At 34.6% G+C, this 23,850-nt stretch overlaps 1 protein-coding gene across 3 annotated transcripts in view; it reads right to left on the reverse strand.

Annotated features, from left to right (window-relative positions):
- Positions 1 to 23,850, reverse strand: part of AKT3 (AKT serine/threonine kinase 3) — a 386,558-nt gene that overhangs the window by 361,789 nt on the left and 919 nt on the right. For all 3 annotated transcript variants that reach the window (XM_032643721.1, XM_032643865.1, XM_032643791.1), the window contains exon 2: positions 14,193 to 14,350. In XM_032643721.1, coding sequence (XP_032499612.1) covers positions 14,193 to 14,238 — 46 coding nt within the window. In that variant the 5' untranslated portion in view covers positions 14,239 to 14,350. The remainder of the gene's footprint in view (positions 1 to 14,192; positions 14,351 to 23,850) is intronic.

Raw genomic sequence — 23,850 nt, forward strand, 5'->3', positions numbered from 1 at the left:
GCAAATGTGGAAGATAAGGAAATTAGTGTTCTTGCATGGCAAACATTTTTAGTCAACCACAGGATTAAAATGCAACTATCATTTGGCCTTACCCAATCCTGAGTGAGGAAGAAAAAAAATATACATACTTGTTGCTGTAGCACTAATTCATTTAATTTAAGAAAAAGTGTTGGAAAAGATAGCAGTTTCATAATAGACAGCAAATACAGAAAAACAAACTAATTTTTAAAAATTGTTAAAGACATACGTAACTTTTAAAATGATAAAAGATGAAGACTGAGGAAGAGAGCACAACATTCAGACCAGACAACAGAAAAGGAATACTAACTCCTCTTTTACACTTGTCTTCTCGCAAGAGAGCCATCATAATGCAAACACTGACGTCCAAAGGTGCTGAGAAGATAGTAAGTTATCACTTTGAGTTCCAGTTAGCATCAATAATCTTTGAGAAATACAGAGCATCAGAAGGGTATTAAAAACAAAACAAAATAAATCCTGTACGGGCAAGGATCCTTAACTGTTTTTATAGGAGAAAACAATAGATGAGCCTAAATATTAAATATTAGTAAACTTGATGTCAAAGTTAGAAATATCCTATAACATATTAAGTAGCAATAGCAGCTACTGTTTATTAACTACTTAGTATATCCCATGTACTGTGATAAAAGCTAATCAAACATTATGATCTTTTATATGGTCTTACAACCATATGAAACAGACATTATTATCATCTCCATCTTACAGATGAGAAATTTAAGGCATATTAAGACTGAGTATTTTGCCCCCAGTCAGTAGTAAAAGGCAAAGCCAAGACTTGAAGTTCCATCCTCTTAACCACTGGACTAAACTGACAGTATATGAGTTCTTAAAAATGAGAAAAATAGATGGATGAGAAATAAGAATAGGTTCACTAGAAGCAAGTTCTATCAAAGTAGTCATTCTTTTCTGAGTTACCATGTTGCAACAGCATAGACAAATCTCTAAGACATATTGTTAAGTGATTATGATGCCATTTATGGAAAATGAGACAAAACAGAACGATCCAAATGTTTATACAGAATAGAGCACAGAAATCTCATTTCTTCAATTATTCCTATTCCTGTGTCCTGTCCAATTTTCTTGAATCCCAATCTCTGTGCAAGAGACAAATACTACTTACAGTTGGCATGTATCTTTCTGGTTCTCAAATATTTGAGGAAAAATTTGACTTTATACTGGCACAACACACTTGACACTAATATTTCTGAGAAGGAAAATAATAGTGGAGGAATTATATGGTACTCTATTTATTTGCTGTTTTGGTCTTTTATAAAAAGAACTCATATATGACTTCCATAACACAAATTTTTAAAATCATAATGATGCTCAAAGAAAACAGGGCAAAAGTTTCTAAGTATGACGTCAATGGCCTCCTTGGAAGAGAAGTTTGATACAGCAAAATATGTAACACTTAAAAACCTTTGCCAAGACAAAACTAAAGTTAAGAGGCATAAACAAATCAGGAAAATATCAATATCTGCAACAGTGACAAAACAATCAATAAAATAACAGTATCCAGAATATATAAAAAGTTCTTACAAATAAATAAAACATATACAATTTATGAACTTGACTAAAGACATAGGCTTCAATACAAAAACTTACTAAGGATAAGAACAAGCAATTTATTTGAGGAAAGCAATGGCTAAAAGCAGTAACAATAAAGTTAAGCCTCAGTAACAAAGAAATGTAAAATAAAATAGCAATATAATGGCAAAAACTAAAAAGGGGGGGAAGCAGGGGGAAGGAGGGATAAATTGGGAGACTGGGATTGACATATACACACTACTATATATAAAACAGATAACTAGGGCTTCCCTGGTGGCGCAGTGGTTGAGAGTCCGCCTGCCGATGCAGGGGATGCAGGTTCGTGCCCCGGTCTGGGAAGGTCCCACATGCCGCGGAGCGGCTGGGCCCGTGAGCCATGGCCACTGAGCCTGCGCGTCCGGAGCCTGTGCTCCGCAGTGGGAAAGGCCACAACAGTGAGAGGCCCGCGTACCGCAAAAAAAAAAAAAAAAAAAAAAAACAGATAACTAATAAGAACCTACTGTATAGCACAGGGAACTCTTCTCTATACTCTGTAATGACCTATATGGGGAAAGAATGTAAAAGAGAGTGTATATATGTATATGTATAACTGATTCACCCTGCTGTATAGCAGAAATTAACACAACACCGTAAATCAACTATACTCCAATAAAAACTAAAACAAACAAACAAACAAAAAACCAAACAAACAAAAAGAATAACACCCAGTGATGGCTATGGTATGAGAAAGCACAAACTTTTACAAACTAGTGATGGGAAAGTATAATAAATACATTGTTACATTCACTTCTGGGCATCACATTCTAAGACAAACTGAGATATTTCAATAGTAGGACAAGATTACGTATGAGAGAGCTAGAAACCATGTCATACAATAAACGAATTAAAGAAAAGAGAACACTTTGCTTAAAAAGAAGATTTTAGGGAAGACATCATAGTGACCTTGAAATATCTGAAGGCCTATCACATGGAAAACAGAACTTGTTTTATACTGCTCAGGAAGGCAAAACAAAGACCACTAGTGCTCAGAGCTGTTAAATAATGAAACAGTCATGCCTTATACAGTTAGATTTTAGTTACAATAAATGATCTATCAGAAACCCATCAGAAAAGATTCTTCTTATATGCTTGAAAAGTTAAGTTTCATGAACTCAGAAGCAATTCTCAGTTCTAAGAGTAAAGCAAAAATTACCCTTAAAATATGGATAAACCTTCCAGAACTATGACCACTACTGTATTTTCACTATAGTGTCCCACTTACCTGGTTTAGATAACTTATATACTCACCTATTCTGGGACTAAGAGGGTTCTGCCCAGCCACCTCTACCAGGAATAACCATTTAGTCAGTTCTACTAATTCCTACCCCATTAGTTCCTACACACAAAAACACACCAGATGTATGACCTGATCTGGAATCCCAAAACTCTATCCTAGGTACAGGCTGCTTTCACAACTGTGATGATCTATTCTATATGCCCTGCCTTGCTTCAGCTGTCCCAAATTGAGTTCCTTGCCCTGAAATCTGTGACATACTGCTATTTGAACGTCTAGAATTGTCTTCTTCCTCTTCCTTATTCATTCGTCAAAAATAGATTAAGAGCCTACTATGTTCAAGGTACTGGTAGACCCTATATGGGAAAGAAATATAATTACACTGGACAAGTTTCCTGCCCTCAGGGAGTTTATAATGGAGAACGTAAAATAATGAGTCTATGTAATAACTAGTCAATATAAAGCCTCAAGGAAGCAAAGGCATGAAAGTGATGTAATATTAGAGACAAGAGAATTCATTCTAACTTTGTAAGACTGTGATGTGGGAAAATACCAAGGAGGTGATACTAAAACTTGGCTTTGAGGGTCATGAAAGATTTTCACCAACAAAGACAGAAGGGAAAAAAAAAAAAATGCCAAGCAGAAAAACTGGCATAAGCAAAAACATACCTATAAGAAAATACAGTGGTAAGTGCATGGTTATAACATCAGTAAGACAATGTGAACAGAATGCCAATAATTAAAGAAAGTTTCTCCATGTCAAAGGATACAGAAGCTATGGAGGTAGCTTCTCCACGGGAGTTAACACAACAAGTTCAAGAGGTATAGCTTCCCTGCACTCCCCAATGGCACATTAAGTTTCCACCAGATGGAAGATACTCCACTTTTCCGTTCTTAGAGAGTTTTAAACCCTCCTGTCCAACAGTTCTTACCCCCTCACCAGGTACTAATAATAGATTTTTTTAAAGAACTCCAGTACATTCTTGAGTGACAAGAAAGAAACAAAATATGAAGTATCATAAAATTGGCAATAAAGAAATTACGCTACTGGCCCTGGCTCTGCCCCGACTCAAAAAATGACCTGTTTTCTAATCTGTACGACAAATGGGTATAATACTAGACAACTTCCAAAGTCCCCCCTAGCTTAAAGTTCTATAAATTTACTTGGAAAAAAGGTTTAGCTATGTTTACAGGTGACTGGAGCTCACCTGGTTTAAACCATTGTTTCCTCAACCACAAAGGCAGATGAAACTTCTACTCCTCTTAATCTGTTATGAGTAATTAAATTAACAAATAACAAAACTAAGTGACTTATAAAGCTTGAACAATTTTAGATCTATACATTAAAACATATGCCTAGCAGAGTTCCACTTCCAGTGATTGTAGGGAGACTTGTATTAGACTAACTTTCCCATACATAAAATTATAATTCTGTACAAAATACTAATAAAAAACTATCTGAAGACAGTGGAAAGCACCAAAAGCAAGCAGAAACTGGGGGGAAGTTGGCCCCTGAAAGAAGGGAACTGCACTGGATGAGATTTGCACTTTTATATGGCTTTTTGCTTGAGGGGCTCCTCCATTCCTTGAGATTAGTGTGGATAAAAACTTAGACAAAAAAAATCATAGTCTTGCTGGCTTAAGGAGTCAGAAGATGGAGTTCAGAACTGCCAAAAACTTTTCATGGCTAGAAAGTAAGAAGGATATCCCAAGAGAGAGGGAGACACAGAGGAGCCCCCAAACCTGCACATAAACTCTGCCCGAATTCTAGATAAATACTGCATGTATAGGAAAAACTCCAATGCATAGGAAAAACTCCAATGAGCCTGAAAGCATAAAGCAAAAAGTGGAGGAAAAAAGCAGAGATTTCAACTGCTTTTCACAACAGGAGAAATGAACTGTAGAGACTGAATAGAATCAAGTTAAGTACCAATTAGAACATAAAGCAGTGGTGTTCAGTAGGAAATAAGAGATCCACAACGAACTGTATACAGCTGTATAACTTCCAGTTATATGATATATAAGTTCTAGGGATGTAATATACAGCATGGCAACTATAGTTAACAATACTGTACTGTATATTTGAAAGCTGCTTGAAAATTACCAGACATGTGAAGTAACAAGAAAATGTAATCATAGGCAAAGAAAAAAAACAATCAACAGAAACCAACTCCAAGAAAATCCTAATGTCAGAATTAGCAGACAACAGAACAACAACACTAGATGAAATGGACAAATTCCTCACAATACACAATTTACTCAAACTGACACAAGATGAAACAAAATCTGAATAGTCCTATATCTATTAAATAAATTGAATGTATTAAAAAAAAACTCACAAAAATGCTCCAACCCAGATGGCTTCACTGACTGCATTTTATCAAACATATAAGGAAGAAATAAAACCCATCTTCTGCAAATTCCTTCAAAATTTGAGGGAATTCTCAACCTATTTTATGAGTCTACCATAACTTATGCAAAACCTGAAATGAAAATTATCAATCAATATTCTGATAAATGTAAAAAAGGATCCTTAACAAAGTATTAGTGAATCGAAACTGGCAACATGGGACTTCCCTGGTGGCGCAGTGGTTAGAAATCCACCTGCCAATGCAGGCGACACAGGTTCGATCCCTGGTCCAGGAAGATCCCACATGCCGCAGAGCAACTAAGCCCATGTCCCACAACTACTGAGCCCGCGTGCCATAACTATTGATGCCCGGGTGCCTAGAGCCCATGCTCTGCACCAAGAGAAGCCACCACAATGAGAAGCCCTAGCACTGCAACCAAGAGTAGCCCCCACTCACCACAAGTAGAGAAAGCCTGCACGCAGCAACAAAGACCCAACGCAGCCAAAAATAAAAATAAAATAAAATAAACTGGCAATATATTAAAGATCATTATGACCAAATGGGATTTATTCCAGCAATGAAAGTAGTATACTATATTAACATATTAAAAGAATAATGGGAAAAATTAAATGGTAATTTCAATAGATGCCAGAAAATCTCCTGAAAAAGTTGAATACCCACTCATGATAAAAACTCTCAGCAAACTAGGGAATAGCAGGGAACTTTCTCAACCCAATAAAGGGCAGCAATGAAATCCTACATGATACTTAGTGGTAAAACAAATGCTTTCCCAATAAGATGAGAAATAAGGCAAAAATGTCCACTCTCACAAATTATACTCAACATTATACTAGAGGTCCTAACCAGTGAAGTAAGACCAGAAAAATTAATTAAAGGCATAAAGACTGGAAAGGAAGAAACAGAACTGTGGCTCTTTGCAGATGACTATCATCACAAAATATTAGAGTAACTAACATTAATAAGTGAAGTTAATGAGACTGTAGGATATAAAATCAATACACTGACTCAACTGTCGATTAGTAAGGTGTGTAATGGCAATTTTATAATTATATAACCCTAGAATGCATATGAAAGCTATTTGATGGTTCTCTCCATTTGGTTTACTTAAAATTTTCAAAACAAATATATTGAAACAATAGGAAAAACAAATTTCACATTACAGCAAATACATTAAATCTCCAAGTTTCAATGCTACTAGAAAATAAATTTAATTTTTCCATGTTTCTTCTCCATTTATAACATCAATAGTCAAAGCGAGCTTCTCTAATCTACCATGTGGTTTATACAGTCACTACCACCACTACCACCGCTTTTTACTCTCTATGGAAAACGCTTGCTGCTGAGTAGTAAACAGGAAATCATACTGTCATTTTCTCTCTCCTTAATCACTTTATAATTTATTTCAAAAGTCACTTTGTGAATAAAACATGAACAAAATGTACACAAGTACATACAAATGAAAGGAGAAGGAAAGACCCTTGGACTTAGATAAGCACCCCCAAAATGCACACTTTGTTTCTGTAACAACTTACAATTGACTAGATCACAACACGCGTTAAAACATAACCAAGCTTACATTCTTCGTTACTGAGGTACATTTTGCACAGTGGAGATTAAGCTGTTTTGTGAGAAAACTCATAAACATATAAAGTTTTAGCTTAGAATCAAACAAATACTAACATTCTAGTTCATCTAATCAAACTATTTCGTTGAATATAAGACAAATGTCATTCAATAGATACAGTTTATGGATATCCCTGAATTGGAAACTATAAGTACAAAGGCAAACTAGGGAAAAAAGTTCTTTAAAAGCACAAGCTGGTTACACACAAAAAACACAACATGAAAGTTAGATTTGTTAAATACAACAAAAAGTGTAAGCAATTAATATATCATGCATTTTCATCAATCAAAATGTTTTAATGATAAAACTACCTCTTAGATTTGTACCAATTTCAAAACATCAAGATGATGAGTTGACTAGAAATACATTACAAATTTTAACTTGTTATCAAAGGAACTGGCTCTCCACATTAATAAAAGACTACTTAGGTTTTTAAGAAACAGTATTATTAACCAAACAAAATTTTATGAATTACAATAAACCCTTATATAATATTATTACAATATACTTATTTCTATAATTTAAGCAGGTTAAATTTCCCATTTTATTAATACAGTAACTTTCTTAAGAGCAAATATTACTACTAAGCTGTAATGGAAACTAAGAAAGCAAAACTTTTGACATCTAGTTTAAAGATTGAGTTACCTAGAGTATGCCTACAGGCTGGTCTTTGAAGGAGGTAAATTAAGAAGTGTCTAATATATATGCAGATGCCTCTTATCCTGATGTGCAGTCAAACTGTGAGGTGCTCTCCTAGGACCAGTAAGAAGGAAAATGCAGATAATACTCCAGTTTGCAACTGACGTTTCTTTTATTGTCATTTCTAACACCAACAATACTATGTTAATGTGTTATCTCAATTAATACTCACCATTTTGCAATTGCTCCAGATAAGTACAGGAAAAAAGGTTTCACTACTGATCTATCACTAATAACCAAAGTTAGGAAAGCATTTATCCTACATAATATCAGTAATTATCTTTAAGTTTTTTCTTCCTTTTCTAGGAAGATATTTACTGAAGAGCAACTTATTAACACTAAAAGTATAAATAAAATGTGATTATACCTGGATAGGAGCTAAGAACTGATTCATAAATACAGGTTTGAGAAAAAGGACTGATAGTCAAAGTAAGAACTATAAATTTTTCTATATTTATTTATTTTCTTTATAGTTTAATAGTTTAAAACCACTCCTCTACATACATTATCTCGCAATGCGTACAGTCACACTGTGAGGTAAAGGAGGCAGATATATTTATTTTCAAATGAGTATACCAAAGTTCAGGTGATAATAATCTACCCAGGGTAATAAGCAAGGAGCAAATAATAACTAATAACCTTTCAGAAGAAATTCTTTGAACCGAAATATAACCAAACAACAACAGATTATATAATGAAATTTGCTTGACTAAAACATAAAATTATTATTAAAATAATACTGAAAATCTCTAAAGGAATAAATTAAGAGTGGAAGAAAAAAATGTCCAACTGTTTCAACTAATCCTTTCAAGAGTACAGTTTAAACAACAGCATCACAAATCCTCACTCAGTGAAATCTAACTTATCAAAATATAGGGAAAATAACATAAATTGTAAAAACAGAGGACACTATCTGTAACCCCAGTCTTTCATTCAGAAATGTACACAGACTAAAAGGGATCACCAGACACCTGAAGAAAACAACCACTACCAAAAAAAGAACCAAAATAAACAACTGGAAGAGTTATTCAATGAGGAGAAAAACTTAAAATGTTTTTAGTGTTGTAAGATTACAGATTATATTATATATGTAAAATAAGAGCCGGTGACAATGAACTAGACGGAATTCCAGAAATATAAAGTAAAAGCTGAGATAAGTAATTCAATAAAGGGCAAGAGAGTCAAGGAAATCTCTCAGAACAAAGAGAAAAAACAAAGACATAAAAAAAAAGAAAAACTTCAAAACAGAGTATTGGTATAGAAGCTCTAGGAAAAAAAACATGAAAGAATATAGAGAACACAGAAAGGAAAAAATAATGAAAGAAATACAGAAGATTTCTCAGAACTGAAGAAGAGCCCACATTTTCAAAGGATCCACCAAATGCTTTATAGGATAAATTAAAAAGGACTATAACTCATCCTCCTTAAATTTCATAACACCAAGGATAAAGAAGCATCAACACAAAAAGCTTCCAGAAAACAAAAACAGGTTACCTACAAAAATACTATCCATATTAGCATCAAACCTCTTATCAGTAAAACTGGTTACTAAAAGGTAATGAAACACAACCTTCAGAATGCTGAAGGAAAATAACTTTAAACTTGAACTCTATACCCAGCCAAGGGCATGTATCAGGTGCAAAAGTGAAAAGGACATTTCAAAAGTGGTGTTGACAAGCACCCAAACACATTCTTTCTGAAAACGGTACTTCAGGAAGTACTCCAGAAAACTACAAAATAAATCCAAAACAAAAAGAAAAAAGACATGAGAGCTAAGAAAGCACTTTTCCAAAAGTGCAATTAAGTAATGATATTAGCTAAGCATTATACTCAGAAAAAAGTCAGTTTATATTAGAACTTCAACAAACAGTATGATTAAAAAGCTAGATAACCAAGTGATATGATGAAGAAGGGACACCCTCTTCTACCAACAGGGGGAAAATGTAGTAATTAGAAAATCCAAAAATAAGTTATATGCCAAACTAGAAGCCAAACTAAAGTATGGGATAATCTTGAGTACCAAGAGAGTATAAAAATCCATCTATTCAATCCAAAAATGGGCAGAAGACCTAAACAGACATTTCTCCAAAGAAGATATGCAGATTGCCAACAAACACATGAAAGAATGCTCAACACATCATTAATAATTAGAGAAATGCAAATCAAAACTACAATGAGATACCATCTCACACCGGTCAGAATAGCCATCATCAAAATATCTACAAACAATAAATGCTGGATAGGGTGTGGAGAAAAGGGAACCCTCTTGCACTGTTGGTGGAAATGTAAATTGATACAGCCACTATGGAGAACAGTATAGAGGTTCCTTAAAAAACTACAAATAGAACTACCATACGACCCAGCAATCCCACTACTGGGCATATACCCTGAGAAAACCATAATTCAAAGAGTTATGTACCAAAATGTTCACTGCAGCTCTATTTACAATAGCCAGGATATGGGAGCAATGTAAGTGTCCATCGACAGATGAATGGATAAAGAATATGTGGCACGTGTATACAATGGAATATATTACTCAGCCATAAAAAGAAACGAAACTGAGTTATTTGTAGTGAGGTAGACAGACCTAGAGACTGTCATACAGAGTGAAGTAAGTCAGAAAGAGAAAAACAAATTCTGTATGCTAACACATATATATGGAATCAAAAGAAAGAAAAGAAAAGAAAATGGTCTGAAGAACCTAGGGGCAAGACGGGAATAAAGATGCAGACCTACTAGAGAATGGACTTGAGGATACGGGGAGGGGGAAGGGTAAGCTGGGGCAAAGTAAGAGAGTGGCATGGACATATATACATTACCAAACGTAAAATATATAGCTACTGGGAAGCAGCCGCATAGCACAGAGAGATCAGCTCGGTGCTTTGTGACCACCTAGAGGGGTGGGATAGGCAGGGTGGGAGGGAGGGAGATGCAAGAGGGAAGAGATATGGAGACATATGTATAACTGATTCACTTTGTTATAAAGCAGAAACTGACACACCATTGTAAAGCAATTATACTCTAATAAAGATGTTAAAAAAAAAAAACCCGGGCTTCCCTGGTGGCGCAGTGGTTGAGAGTCCGCCTGCCGATGCAGGCGACACGGGTTCGTGTCCCGGTCCGGAAAGAACCACATGCCGCGGAGCGGCTGGGCCCGTGAGCCATGGCCGCTGAGCCTGCGCGTCTGGAGCCTGCGCTCCACAACGGGAGAGGTCACAACAGTGAGAGGCCCGCGTCCGGCAAAAAAAAAAAAAAATCCATCTATTCTCTATGGATCCCATCATACTACTCTGTTTAGCAGTATTATGTACATAATCATAATATGGATTAATGCTTTTTAGAATCAGCAAATGTAACTATTATAAACCTTAAAAATATAAAATCATTGTTACAGTTGACATAAAATGGGAAGGGAATGTGGAATTCAAGGGAAAGATTGTGAGGGGTACTAATTTTCCTCAACTTATAAAGTGGCAAGTTTATACTTTCTAGAATTAACGGTGCAAGTGCTAGAAGTTTAATCACAAACACCAAAAAATAAACAAATATCAATAAAAGGAAGAAGGGCGAGAATAGGCATTAAAAGTTTAAATTCTTCATTTTTTCACAATGAAGATATACTAGATTACTTAAGATTCATCAAAAACAATGTTTAGCATATTATATATAAAGCTGGGATAGAGCTTCCCTGGTGGCACAGTGGTTGAGAGTCCGCCTGCCGATGCAGGGGACACGGGTTCGTGCCCCGGTCCAGGAAGATCCTACATGCCGCGGAGCAGCTGGGCCCGTGAGCCATGGCCGCTGAGCCTGCGCGTCCGGAGCCTGTGCTCCACAACGGGATAGGCCACAACAGTGAGAGGCCCGCGTACCGCAAAAAAAAAAAAAAAAAAAAAAACTGGGATAATAATCAGCAGAAGAATTAAAAATAGAAAAGGTCTCTCTGAGGAAAGAAACTAGTTAGAAGAGGTAGAGTTACTTTTCATTCTATACCTTGTGTACTATTCAAATTCTTATACTTATATGACTATTACATCCCAAAACACACACACACACACACACACACACACACACACACACACTCATTACAATCCCCATTCACTAAACAATTCAGGAAAAACACTGAGAAATTCTTTTTCATTTTTCTACATTCCATGCACTATACACCAAACTTCTATTTTGGTATTTCAAACAAGACACAATTAATTAAATAAGACTCAAGAACCACCCAAAAACCTTGATAAAATGTGGTGATAGTAATAGCTTACATTTGTGTTAGAACTGCCAAAACACATCCACACCCACTATCTCATTTAATCCTCACAACTGTCTTGTGAGAGCAAATTTTTGAGATTAATAAAGTAAAACTCGGGCTTCCCTGGTGGCGCAGTGGTTGAGAGTCCACCTGCCGATGCAGGGGACACGGGTTCGTGCCCCGGTCCGGGAAGATCCCACATGCCGCGGAGCGGCTGGGCCCGTGAGCCATGGCCGCTGACCCTGCGCGTCCGGAGCCTGTGCTCCGCAACGGGAGAGGCCACAACAGTGAGAGGCCCGCGTACCGCAAAAAAATAAATAAATAAATAAATAAATAAATAAAGTAAAACTCCAAAAGGTTTAAGTTATTTGCCAGCCCCCCCAACAAAATAAGAAAAATAATATAAATGTAATGGACAAGTTAAAAAATTTTTAAAATAACTTTTATACAGCCCTGAAATGTGAAAATGCTTTCCAAATTTATAATATGAGAATAACATGAGAAAAATTAAACTTAACAGTACGAATAGCCACTTTGGAAAACAGTTTAGCAGTTTTTATAGAGTTAAACATACACTTACCATATGACTCAGTAATCTCATTTAGGTTAATACCCAAGAAAAATGAAAACACATCACACAAAGACGTGCACTCAAATGATCACAGCAGCTTTATTCATAACAGCCAAAAACTAGAAACAACCCAAGTGTCCACCAACTGGTAAACAGGTAAATTGTAGTATGTCCAGATAGTGGAATACCACTCAACAAGAAAAAGGAACAAACTAATGATATATACAACAACATAGATGGATCTTTGAAGTATTATGCCATGTGAAGGTAACCAGACACAAAGGACTACATATTGTATGATCCTACTTATATGAAATTCCAGAAAAGCAGAATTATAGTAACAGCAAATCAGTGGTTTCCAGAGTTCAGGGAAGAGGACTGACTGTGCAGGGGAATGAGGGAACTTGCTGGGATGATAGAAATGTTCTATATCATGATTTTAGGGTTTGTTACACTAGTGTATAAATTTAGCAAAATTCATCAAAGTAAAAATTGGTGGATTAAAATTGGTGAATTTTATTGTATGTAAATTACAACTCAATAAGGCCAATTTTTTTTTTTTTTTTTTTTTTTTTTTTTTTTTGCGGTACGCAGGCCTCTCACTGCTGTGGCCTCTCCTGTTGCGGAGCACAGGCTCCGGACGCACAGGCTCAGCGGCCATGGCTCACAGGCCCAGCCACTCCGCGGCATGTGGGATCTTTCCTGACCAGGGCACGAATCCGTGTCCCCTGCATCAGCAGGCGGACTCTCAACCACTGCGCCACCAGGGAAGCCCAATAAGGCCGATTTTTAAAAACTCATTAACACATAATCATATTTAACTATTGACAACAGCTTTTTAGCCTAAGTATTAACTACAGAACTTCAAAGAATATTAAAAATCACTAAATTATTAAGAGGTAACTTTTAACCAGAAAATAGATATATGAGAACTTAAAAGCTCTGAGAATGTAGCCATCTTCATCCTACTGAATTTGGCCATGTGGATAAACAGTAGTTGCCTGGCAACTAATCTAAACTCTAGTCTAGATTTCTAATAAACACACTGACTACATTAGCAGATGATCTCATGGAGGATAAACTAAGCTTTACATTGTAAGAGTTCCTTTATTATTAAAAAATAATAATGCATTTGAATTATTTATCTAAAGTATTTATCTATATAACTTTAAGAAATAAGTAATAATTATTTATTATTAACAAGGAATAATAAAAGTAGATCATGAAAATTAAAATATGAAATTAACATACATACACACACACACACACACACACACACACACACAATCCCTTTCTCATTCAGTCTTTTACTATAGGACTTTACTTATCTAACTATGGGATTACTGAATCCATGAGTTTGTGAGTGAATCCTTCCTCTTTACTACTTTAAGCCCTTTCCCTGCCACCGCCCAAACTGGCTCAATATAATTGAATACTTTTATTTATATATTTACATGTCTTTAAATGCATACAAGTTAGATACTTTTCTAGATATTAAATCATTCTAAAGACACCTCTCTGGGACTGTAGAATCTGTGAACAATACAGAAAAATACACCATGAACTTTCTGTAACATCCATGCACACAACATACCAGAAAGCCAACCTTCTGATTATAAATGATCAAATCAAGAATTACAAAGAATTTCTAAATAACAAGCAAATTCCTAACACATATGTTAAATATCATTTCTATCTTAGTGGACATAGTTTACTTTGTTAACAGCATCAGAAAAAAATATCAACTTCCAGGACACCACTTAGTGTTAGCACACTTACCAACCATATTATTTTCAGTTTTGTTGAACACTTACCCCTCTTCTGAACCCAACCTTCTTTCACAATGGTAACATCGCTCATGATGGCGCCCCTCTGAGCCCCCAACTTGGAGAAAAGGTACTTTGTGATACCAGCTTTGGGGTTTGGATTCTCTGCTGCTGCTGCCCTTCCCACTCTCTAGTGATGACTCAGCCTGGAAGGAAGTATTGAAGAAAGAATTTCTTTTTTTTCCATTCTTGCAACTCACACAGCAATAACAAACAACTAATTCTTTGTAAATGTCTTCAACTGGCCTGACCTCACATAAAAGTCTAGCTCTTCAAACTGGGGAACTTATTTATTAAGTAGTTTTATAACGAATGCACCTCCCTGGTCTTGTGACAGAACTTCAAGGACAGTGAACTTTTAACCTACAAGGTTGCAACAAAAAAATGTCTTAAGAAAACCACTGTCACACCTACACAAATAATACTGAAAATTTCCTTGGTAATGTGTGTTCGAGGTGAAAAGGGAAGAGAATGAAAGTGAGGTGGACTAAAAGTAAATCTTCATGTATGTCTAGTTCCAAAATCTCAGTAAATTTAGAAATAGTATGGCAAAGCAATTGTGAATGTTTTTAATTGCTGGATTTTATGTAAAAAACAATTTGCTAAGTAACCAACATTTATCTATGCTTACTCTGCCTTGTTCCAAGAAATATTTTAGGTAGATTACAATAAATAAAATATTATAAATCATATAAAATCAATTAGTTTTTAAAGTAGATGGAGTGAAACAAAGGAATATGAAAGTGGGAAAAAGTATGGAGTATTCAGGACCATGTCAAGAACTATTACAGGTGCTTACATCTATTATACAATTAACTCCATTTCATAGATGGGAAAACTGAGGCTCAGAGATTAAGTGGCTTGCCTGATTTCAACACAGCTAATGAATGATGGCTCCAAGATCTGAACCCAATCTACCTGATTCCAGAGCCTGCATTCTTATTAAGATAAAAGAAGCCAGAGTAAAAATCTACATATTTGTGAAAGATGGACCACAAATTTAACTTGAAGCTTTCAGGAAGCAATACAAATAAGGAAATACAATCAGTTTCAATATTTTCAGTATCCATAAATATTTTAAAAAAGAAAAAAAGAAGTTGTTCAGAAGGAAACAATTCGTTCTAGGACAAAAATCTGAAATTTAACCCATAGGTCTTCGTAAGATACCTTGTAGTGTAATAAACAAAAGCCCTCAAAAATATCCTCACATATATACAGGAATATATATGAGCTTTACTGGCTATTTCTTATTGTCACTCTCAAGCTAAAAAGGAAAGTGCCAAGATAAAGTTGAATTAAAGCATTTCCACAGAAAGGGACCAAAAAACATGACCCAGGAACCCAGGCATAAATTTCAGATAACCAGAAAAATGGATGTATGGACTATATAACTATACTATTTTCTAAATATGGTTTTAATAAATAGTACATAGGAATAAGTTCAAGGTTAGACTTCCTTGCTAGTGCTGAAATGAATTACAGTTCTTTTTCCAATGCAAATTAAGTACAGAGCCTAATCATTTAGCAGTCAGGAATTAAGACTACCATTCTCTTAAGAAAAGACTGACAAAGTTTATGTGGCTGAATAGAAGACCACCCCACTCATGTGCCATGGGGCTGAGGGCAGCAACTACAGGCTGGAGCAAGACTGTCCTCAAAATCATTCAGAGTCAAGAGGAATATTAGAATCTCGGTGTATTCTCCCAAAATATGTTTGACAGAATACGAAGAGAAATTCCAGAAAAATAAGAAGAAAAAGAGGGTTAAAAAAAGAAAAAAAAATTATTTGGTCAAGTAAGTTTGCGAAATTCTATAAACCATGTCTTTCTCTTGAAACAACACTATTACCATATTAAAGGTACAACATATATAATGTATAACCTTATTTATCTCAGCAAATCCTAAACTTACTTGAACACACAGGGTTTTTTTTTTCCTTTAGTAACATGTATCGAAATCCAGGGGAACACACTGTGAAAAACAGCCATAGGAAATGGCCACATAATTCAAGACAAGACCCATTTCACCATTAAAAACAGGCAAAAAACAAAAAAGCTTTCAGTAAAGAATCAAAACATCATTTTAATGTGATTTATCTAACTTCCTGAAGAACTCAACATGGTCAACTGGCTACTTAATATGAAGCTAGATAACTGAAAGGGTTAACTCTTTATACAACATAAATAATTACAATTAACCCTTGAACAACATGGGTTTGAATTGTGCAGGTCCATTTATACATGGATTTTTTTTCAATAAATACAGTACCTGCATTTTCATTTTACAGACCTTTAAACTAAGTGTGGGGAAAAGTTTGTGTTCAATTAGAGACCACAATATGTAGAATCAAAAGAACTAAAGTTTGAATCCTTATTTTATCCACACTGTTTCAGCTTCCTGCCCTTGGATAAGTCATTTATCAATTCCTTTGTTTTTGAGACAGAGATAGCAGTAGGCAGATCTCTGACACTGGGGTTGGGGTGAGGGAAGCAACCCACCCCAGTCCTGGTCAAGAGTCAACTGTATAAGGGAGTTAAATATTAGAGACACTGGTGCAAAATGATGTCTTAAAAGAACTGCACTTAGACCTTCTCTTTGGTAGTACTTACAGCAAGAGGCCTCACATCTATTAAGCCATTCTTGGTTTCTGACTATAAAACTGTATACTCTGCGTAAATGAAAATTCGTATCTTAATATCCTTGGGATTGGAAAGGGAAGAGATCAGCGACCAACACTTAGTAATAAACAAAAAATAATACACATCCAATAAACATATATAGAATATTTTCCTATTAAAATAATTTGTATTATAATACCCTTATATAAAACACTAGAAAAACAAAAGGATTTTCAAAATTTGTTCTATTTTTTTTTTAAGTGGACATTTCACTGAAAGAATCTTAAAGCTAGAAGGGACCCTCATTTTACAGTTGAGGAAACAGAAATCAAGACAGATAATTGACTTGCCCAACGTCATACAGCTACTTTATAAGAGAATCAAGACCACAAAAACAGGTACACACTTTCCACTAGCACTGCCTCTTCAGGACAAAACAATATATTGAAATATTCAGATCAACCCAAAATCAATGAATTCTGTTTTATAAAGAAACTGTTTCCAAAAACTAGTTTTTTAGATAAAGATGTTTATCAGTGCCTAAACATTTAAACTTTTTAAATGTATATTAAATCAACAGGACAAAATTTATCATCTTCAACAGGGCCAGTGAACCAGGTACTACAAAGATGGCTTTATCCATTTTGCATCTTAAAATGTTACCAAATTCCACCCACATTCATAATTTTCAGCTTTAAAATTGCTCTGGGTCACCTCTGGCTAAAATGATACATTATTTGAACACAATTTAAAAGACGTTCAAAGGTATACTACTCTAGGATTATGATCAATAAGATAGAAATAAACGCTGTCTTTAGTATAGAACCAATGCTATCGACTCTCAAGCAGTAAACTATATTCTTTGATCTACTTTTCCTACAGTGGCAACACTCTTGCACCAAGTCAAATACACTCTCCCACTCAGTCTTCCATGTTACTAAAAACACTAATCTGCCAAATGATGGGCTGTACTTCAGGCATGTAATCTGCTTCCTAAGGTAGAGTCCTACAGTCCTAACTTCTTTAGAAATGTGTTCTATCCAATGAGCTGTAAGAAAGAAAACGTGGTATATTTTTCTTTTAAACCTATTGCGTTAAACATTCATTGCTGGGTAATCTAATTTTTCCCATTCTTATAAAAAATTTCATACAAAATTCTTAGTAGATTCAATTTATAATTCACACAAAGCAGTTACACTAAAAGTATTTTCATACAAAATTGAGAATTTGATAATGATAATAATTACATTTGAATGTCATTTTACAATTTACAAAACATTTTCACATCTTTTACCTCATTCAATAGCATTATTATTTAGTAAAGCAATTTAATGCTGCCTGGCACATAAGAGATGCTCAACAAATATGGAATAAATGAATGAATGGATGCGTGAAAGAACAAAGATGCAGCTTTAGATACCTAATAAAGACGAAGCAAATTAATACTGTAAGTTGACAGAGAATGGTATGAAGCCATGGTAAAAACAAACCTGAACTTAAACATTATGGAAGCACCCACAAAAAAATAATTAAAGTTGAAATAAATATTCTTCCCTATTCATTAAAGTATGTTTCCTATTAATTTTAAGGCCTAACACACATTAAAATTATCCTTTTTTCTCGACTCTTTTTTTTTTTTTTTTCGACTCTTTTTGTTGAGATGGTCAAGTTTCAATTCCCAAACAAATTAGGCATCAACACTGCCCAAAATTATCCATTATGGGAGGAAAAAGGGAAAGAACAGGAGATTTTCTTCAAGATACTTTTAAGAATTTTTAAAAGATATCTGTTTACTTACAGCAGCCAACCATTCAATTTTAAGCAATAAAGTTTTTCAAACATCTGTTTAAAATATCATTCGCACAACATTATATATATATATGTATATATACACACATATATGTTCATTCAGTCAATAAAGATGTATTGATTATCTACTCTGTGACAAGAACTATAATTGAGTATACAGGGAGCAAGCAAAACTAAGAATTTCAAAAATCTTTTCCAAACCTGTAATAATTTGTTATCAAAGTGCTTTCACATATATTTTCTCATTTAACTCTGAAACAAATTTGTGCAGTAGCTATAACATCTACAATTTTGAACCTAAGAAGACCGTAACCAATCAATAACGATGACATTTCCTCACAGTTACCATAACAAGTTAGTGACAAGTAACTACTTCTTCTATCAGTTTGTTATGCTTGCTACAAAATAACACAATATGAGCTCTGAAAAACATGTACAACATTTGTGAATAGTTCTGAACATTTTTTCTGTAACAAATTATATTTAAGAAGTCCAGTAAAGCATGTTTTCAAACAAATTAAAAATTAAATATAACTACAGCATCACAAACGAAATTATAATAGAAGACTAAAAGTTAAGTTGACATAAAGTTAAAAAGCACCCCAAGCAATTCTATTTTATAAAGAGCAAAATTCATAGGTTAATAATTTCCTGTATGTTAATTTCTAAGTTAAAAGCCATGATACAAATCTATAATACAACCTCCTATAAACTACTATACATTTGGCTATAATTAATACTATGTAGAATATACTTGCTCTGCACCCACATTTTTTATATACTTTAGGTACGCTAGCCAAACTAAAGTAATGAAGAACTGATATCCAAATACAATAGAAAGTTGCTACTCTGAAAAACAAGGATGGTCAAGGGTAACCATGGTGTAATTCTATGATATTTACTGATTTTAAGAAATAGGTGAAACTAATGTATGCCATAATAAATGCATAAGGCTAATGAAACTTTTAAAAGGATTTGAGGGAAAGGAAAAATAGTGGAGTGGAAGGGAAATTCAAGGTAACCTGATCTTCACTTCAAATAACTCTAAGCCAGTCTGTCCTTTTAAGAGTTATCCTGCTAAAAACATATCATATAGGGAAGTGAACCATACAAACTATATACTTTGGATACCTTTCCTCTCTTCATACTACAATACACTTTGTGGATTTTCTTTCAACTCTTTCCATATAGATATCTTCAACTGTTTCACACTATGGGAAAATACCTGAATAAGCAAAGGCAAGATTTCTAACTTTCACACAAAATATGTTATTCTAAATTGCCAATTCTTAAAAATCAGCTTTATAAACTTTGAAATATGCATATAAAACCATAAAGCATTTCCCCCCCTCTTCCCTACCCCTGTTTAGGGCATTTACATGCCATTTCAACCAACACATCCATTATTAATCGAGTAAAAAAAAAAGCAACTCATTCTGGGTGATGTATTTAATATTCTAATTTGAAACAACTAAGAAAATGCTTATTGGATTCTTCTGGCTCACCTAAACCACTGAACAAGCTCCTGACAAATTCACCCCTACATTTCTCATGTAAAATGTGGCTTGTCTCTATTTGAAGGCACTTATGTAACAACACACGGACAGGTTGAGGGTTGCTACTAAAACAATCTTAGTTGCACAGTTGGCCATATTTTTCCAATACACCTGTAAAATCCTTCTAAAATCTGACTCAGGGACCTCCCTGATTATAAAACAAAAAGAATCCACACACACACAAATGTCATTAATCAGCCTGACAGATTTTACTCCTGATTAAACTGAAAGTTAACCAGTAGGTATGGAATCCTGTAACAAAGTTCATTACAATGGTGCATTAGAAAGAGCACAGGACAGGACAAGAAACTTGGGTCCCTATTCCCAACTCTGCCCAGCCCAGACTAATGCTGTATAAGGCCCTTTAATTCTCTGTGCCTCAGTTTCCTTAGCCATAAAAATAAAAGTATAGCATTAGATGAACTCTAAATAGCTCTTATTTATTGTTCTTCAAGTTTAAAGCTACTGAGTTATCTATTTCACTTATAGATGGCATCTTAGGTGACAGTATCCTGATTATACACAGTTCCTGTGCTCAAAAGGTTAATATATAGTTGAGAAGATAAAACATTCAAACATCAATTCCACTCAGACAAAATTTGGACTAAATTCCACTACTGGCAAACATACCATCTTCCTCCCCCTCTCATCCCCTAGACTCCCAAATATAGTCAGAGGCTTTTTCAATTAACATTGAGAAGAAAAATTCTCATTTGAAAATCTCCCAGTGATTTCTTCCAATAATTTTTTTTTTACTTTTCCCTCTGAATATTAGCAAAATATACCCAAAGTGTGAAATATCTGTAATTGGTGACAAATAAATATAAACAGAGTACTGAAAAGAACTAAAAACCAAATCTACAGGTCAAGAAGCATACACTAATTTACCTATCGACCACCATTTGGAGATTTCCTGGCAAAGGAAATGTTTACATCTAACATGTTCAAAGACCATGGTGCTACAATAAAACATGTAAACATCTGTGGCATTTAATTTAGCATTTGAAAGAAATGAAATTTAAAAAAAGTTACGGATCAGTCAATATGTTTTACTATATTATCTTGATTTCTGTGGAAATTATACTATACAAGTTTATTGAAATTTAGCATTGTCATTGCGAATTCTAGTAATAGGCACAAACAGGTTAGCACAAACACTGAAAGAAAAAGTGTTTCAAAATTACTAAAGTTAAAATGAAACAAATTTTTACAATGCCAGAAAAAGTATTTTCTCCTGTGAAAATCACTTTCAAAAGTGTAACAGGCTATTGTAAAGATTAAATGCATTTATACACGTTAAGCACATATAACAGTACCTGGCACATGCAAGCGCTCATCAGGCACTGGCTAGCATTAACTCTAAATTGAATGTAGCTCTATCATACATAAAAGACCATGATAAAACATGTAAGTTAACATCAGACGATTCAGATGATTCAGGCAACTACAGAAAAGTACATGGTGCACGAAAGGAACATTTAGAATTCTGATGCGCACTCTGAAACCTGGAGTAAAAGACAGAGAAATTTTAAATAATTTAAATACTCTAACACAAATCTATAAAAATTAATCATGTGCATCGATTTATATTAACTTAAAAATAAAAATGCAAGTCAAATTACACGACTGATTTGGTCAAAATGAAATGATTTCTTTTTCTGTCTTGCATCTTATGTTAGTCATATATTTTTATGTTAAATATTTTTTAGTGCTTGAAACTTAATCACACTATAAAGACTAGATCCTATCAAATCATGTTAAAAATCCAATTAACACATCATTAACAATTGCCTTATCTTCCCAAGGGTGAATTATAGTACTAAAAGATATAACAACAAAAGAAAGTATAGCCATCTTTTCATAAAAATAGGCAAAGTTTAAGTAAATTCTAAACTTCCACAAAATTAATTTGTAAAACCAGTTCCTCCTTTTAAAGAAAACTAAGTAGTTGAAAATTTCCATCGAATTTTTTGTAAGAATGTCTCATGTTTAAATAGAAAGCTAGAGTTTAAAAAACCTTAAATCCTTACTTTGCACAAGACTCTATGCTAAGTACATGTGTCCCATATGTTTAACGAAAACATGTTTAGATTTGCAGTGATTATGAAGACAAATTCATTGTCTAACAGTGGTGATCTTCTGGATGAAATGTAAATAGTAAAAGTTTTTAATCAAATCAGTCCCTACCACACAGTTCACACTCTAATATTTGTTGAATGAATGAATGAATGAAATCTTATTTAAAATATTTTACAGCCATTTAAGTTACATAAACAAAAACATCCAAAGCAATACTCTGACATACACAACTTAAACTAAGAGTCAAAGTAAAAATTAATTTTAAGTTGGAAAACAATTCACTAAAGTAATCATTACAGAACGGCTAAATGTAGGAGACAAAATGAATACAAATAATAGTTTCAAAAATTTTTTTGCAGAATTACTTTAGACATTATTTTTCAAACACTCTAAGAAAACATACTACCTACTGCAAATACACGGTACAAACATAAAACTAAAACTTTACATTCACCTAACTTCCAATGTTGCCTCATTCGTGTGATACATGCACTTCCCTTACTTTAAAATTAAAAGCTCAAACCAGTCAAAGATATTGGGATAAACCCTAGTGAGAAAAACAAAAAACAGGTCTTCAGATGCAATCTCACTGGTGAACTTTCAAAGTCAAGACTATATATCGGCAAAGGAAAAAAAATCTACAGTCCTGACTTCTATCTTGCAAATAATTATGCATCCTGTCATATACCTTAAAGCTAGTAATACTAATAAGTAGATACTCCAATAAAAGATGTTTTCACGTTTTAGACAACCACCTCCTGTAATATTCCTATTCATTTACACATATTTCGCCATGACAAGTTCTGAAGACAGTTTCCTAAACCATCTTTATGGAATTCTTCCTCCTTTGGCTTTTTCAACTATTTTCCAACAATGCATAACCTAATTTAGTGACTTTCCATCAAAAAGCCCAGTAGTTGTCTAATGATTTACAGTCCACTAAAAGATATTACATGACCATGCTTTACCAAAGATGGAACATATATCTAAATTGATGATTTGAGGCAGTCGCCAACGCATTAACTACAAAAAAAAGTCACTAGTCCACATTCTTTAGCTTCATGATGAACTAAAAAAGTGTGAACATTTTATTGACACCAGTAATTAATATAGATACCTGGGTTTCACTGTTGAATTTCTACTTGGAAACGTTATCCATTACAAACTGCTGGGCTTTCAACCAATTACCACACTGGTGAAACGTGTTGGTTTTATTTTCATAACATTATTTTATGGAAGAAACGTGAGTATGTCAGCCTTGACTTATGGGTAAACATTTCCTCTGCTTTCAGAAGATAAACAGTAAATACCGGTATTGAAAACAGGGCCCCAAAGAAATTCAATCTAGCCTAACTGTAGATTCCCGGGAAATCCCAAACAAGGGGTGACCCCGCCCAGGAGTCAGGGTGAACACAGCAACCAGCTCCGCTTCAACTTTGGGCTCAGAAGGGCCCCACTAGCATCATGGCTGATGCAGACCCGATGCGCAGGAGAAGGTGGACGAGGAAGAGACTGGTTTGTTTACTTGCAGCCAGAGCCGCCGCCGCCGCCGCCGCCGCCGCCGCCGCCGCCGCCGCCAGCAGC

The sequence above is a fragment of the Phocoena sinus genome, chromosome 1 (assembly GCF_008692025.1).
Source record: "Phocoena sinus isolate mPhoSin1 chromosome 1, mPhoSin1.pri, whole genome shotgun sequence".
Taxonomy (NCBI): domain Eukaryota; kingdom Metazoa; phylum Chordata; class Mammalia; order Artiodactyla; family Phocoenidae; genus Phocoena; species Phocoena sinus.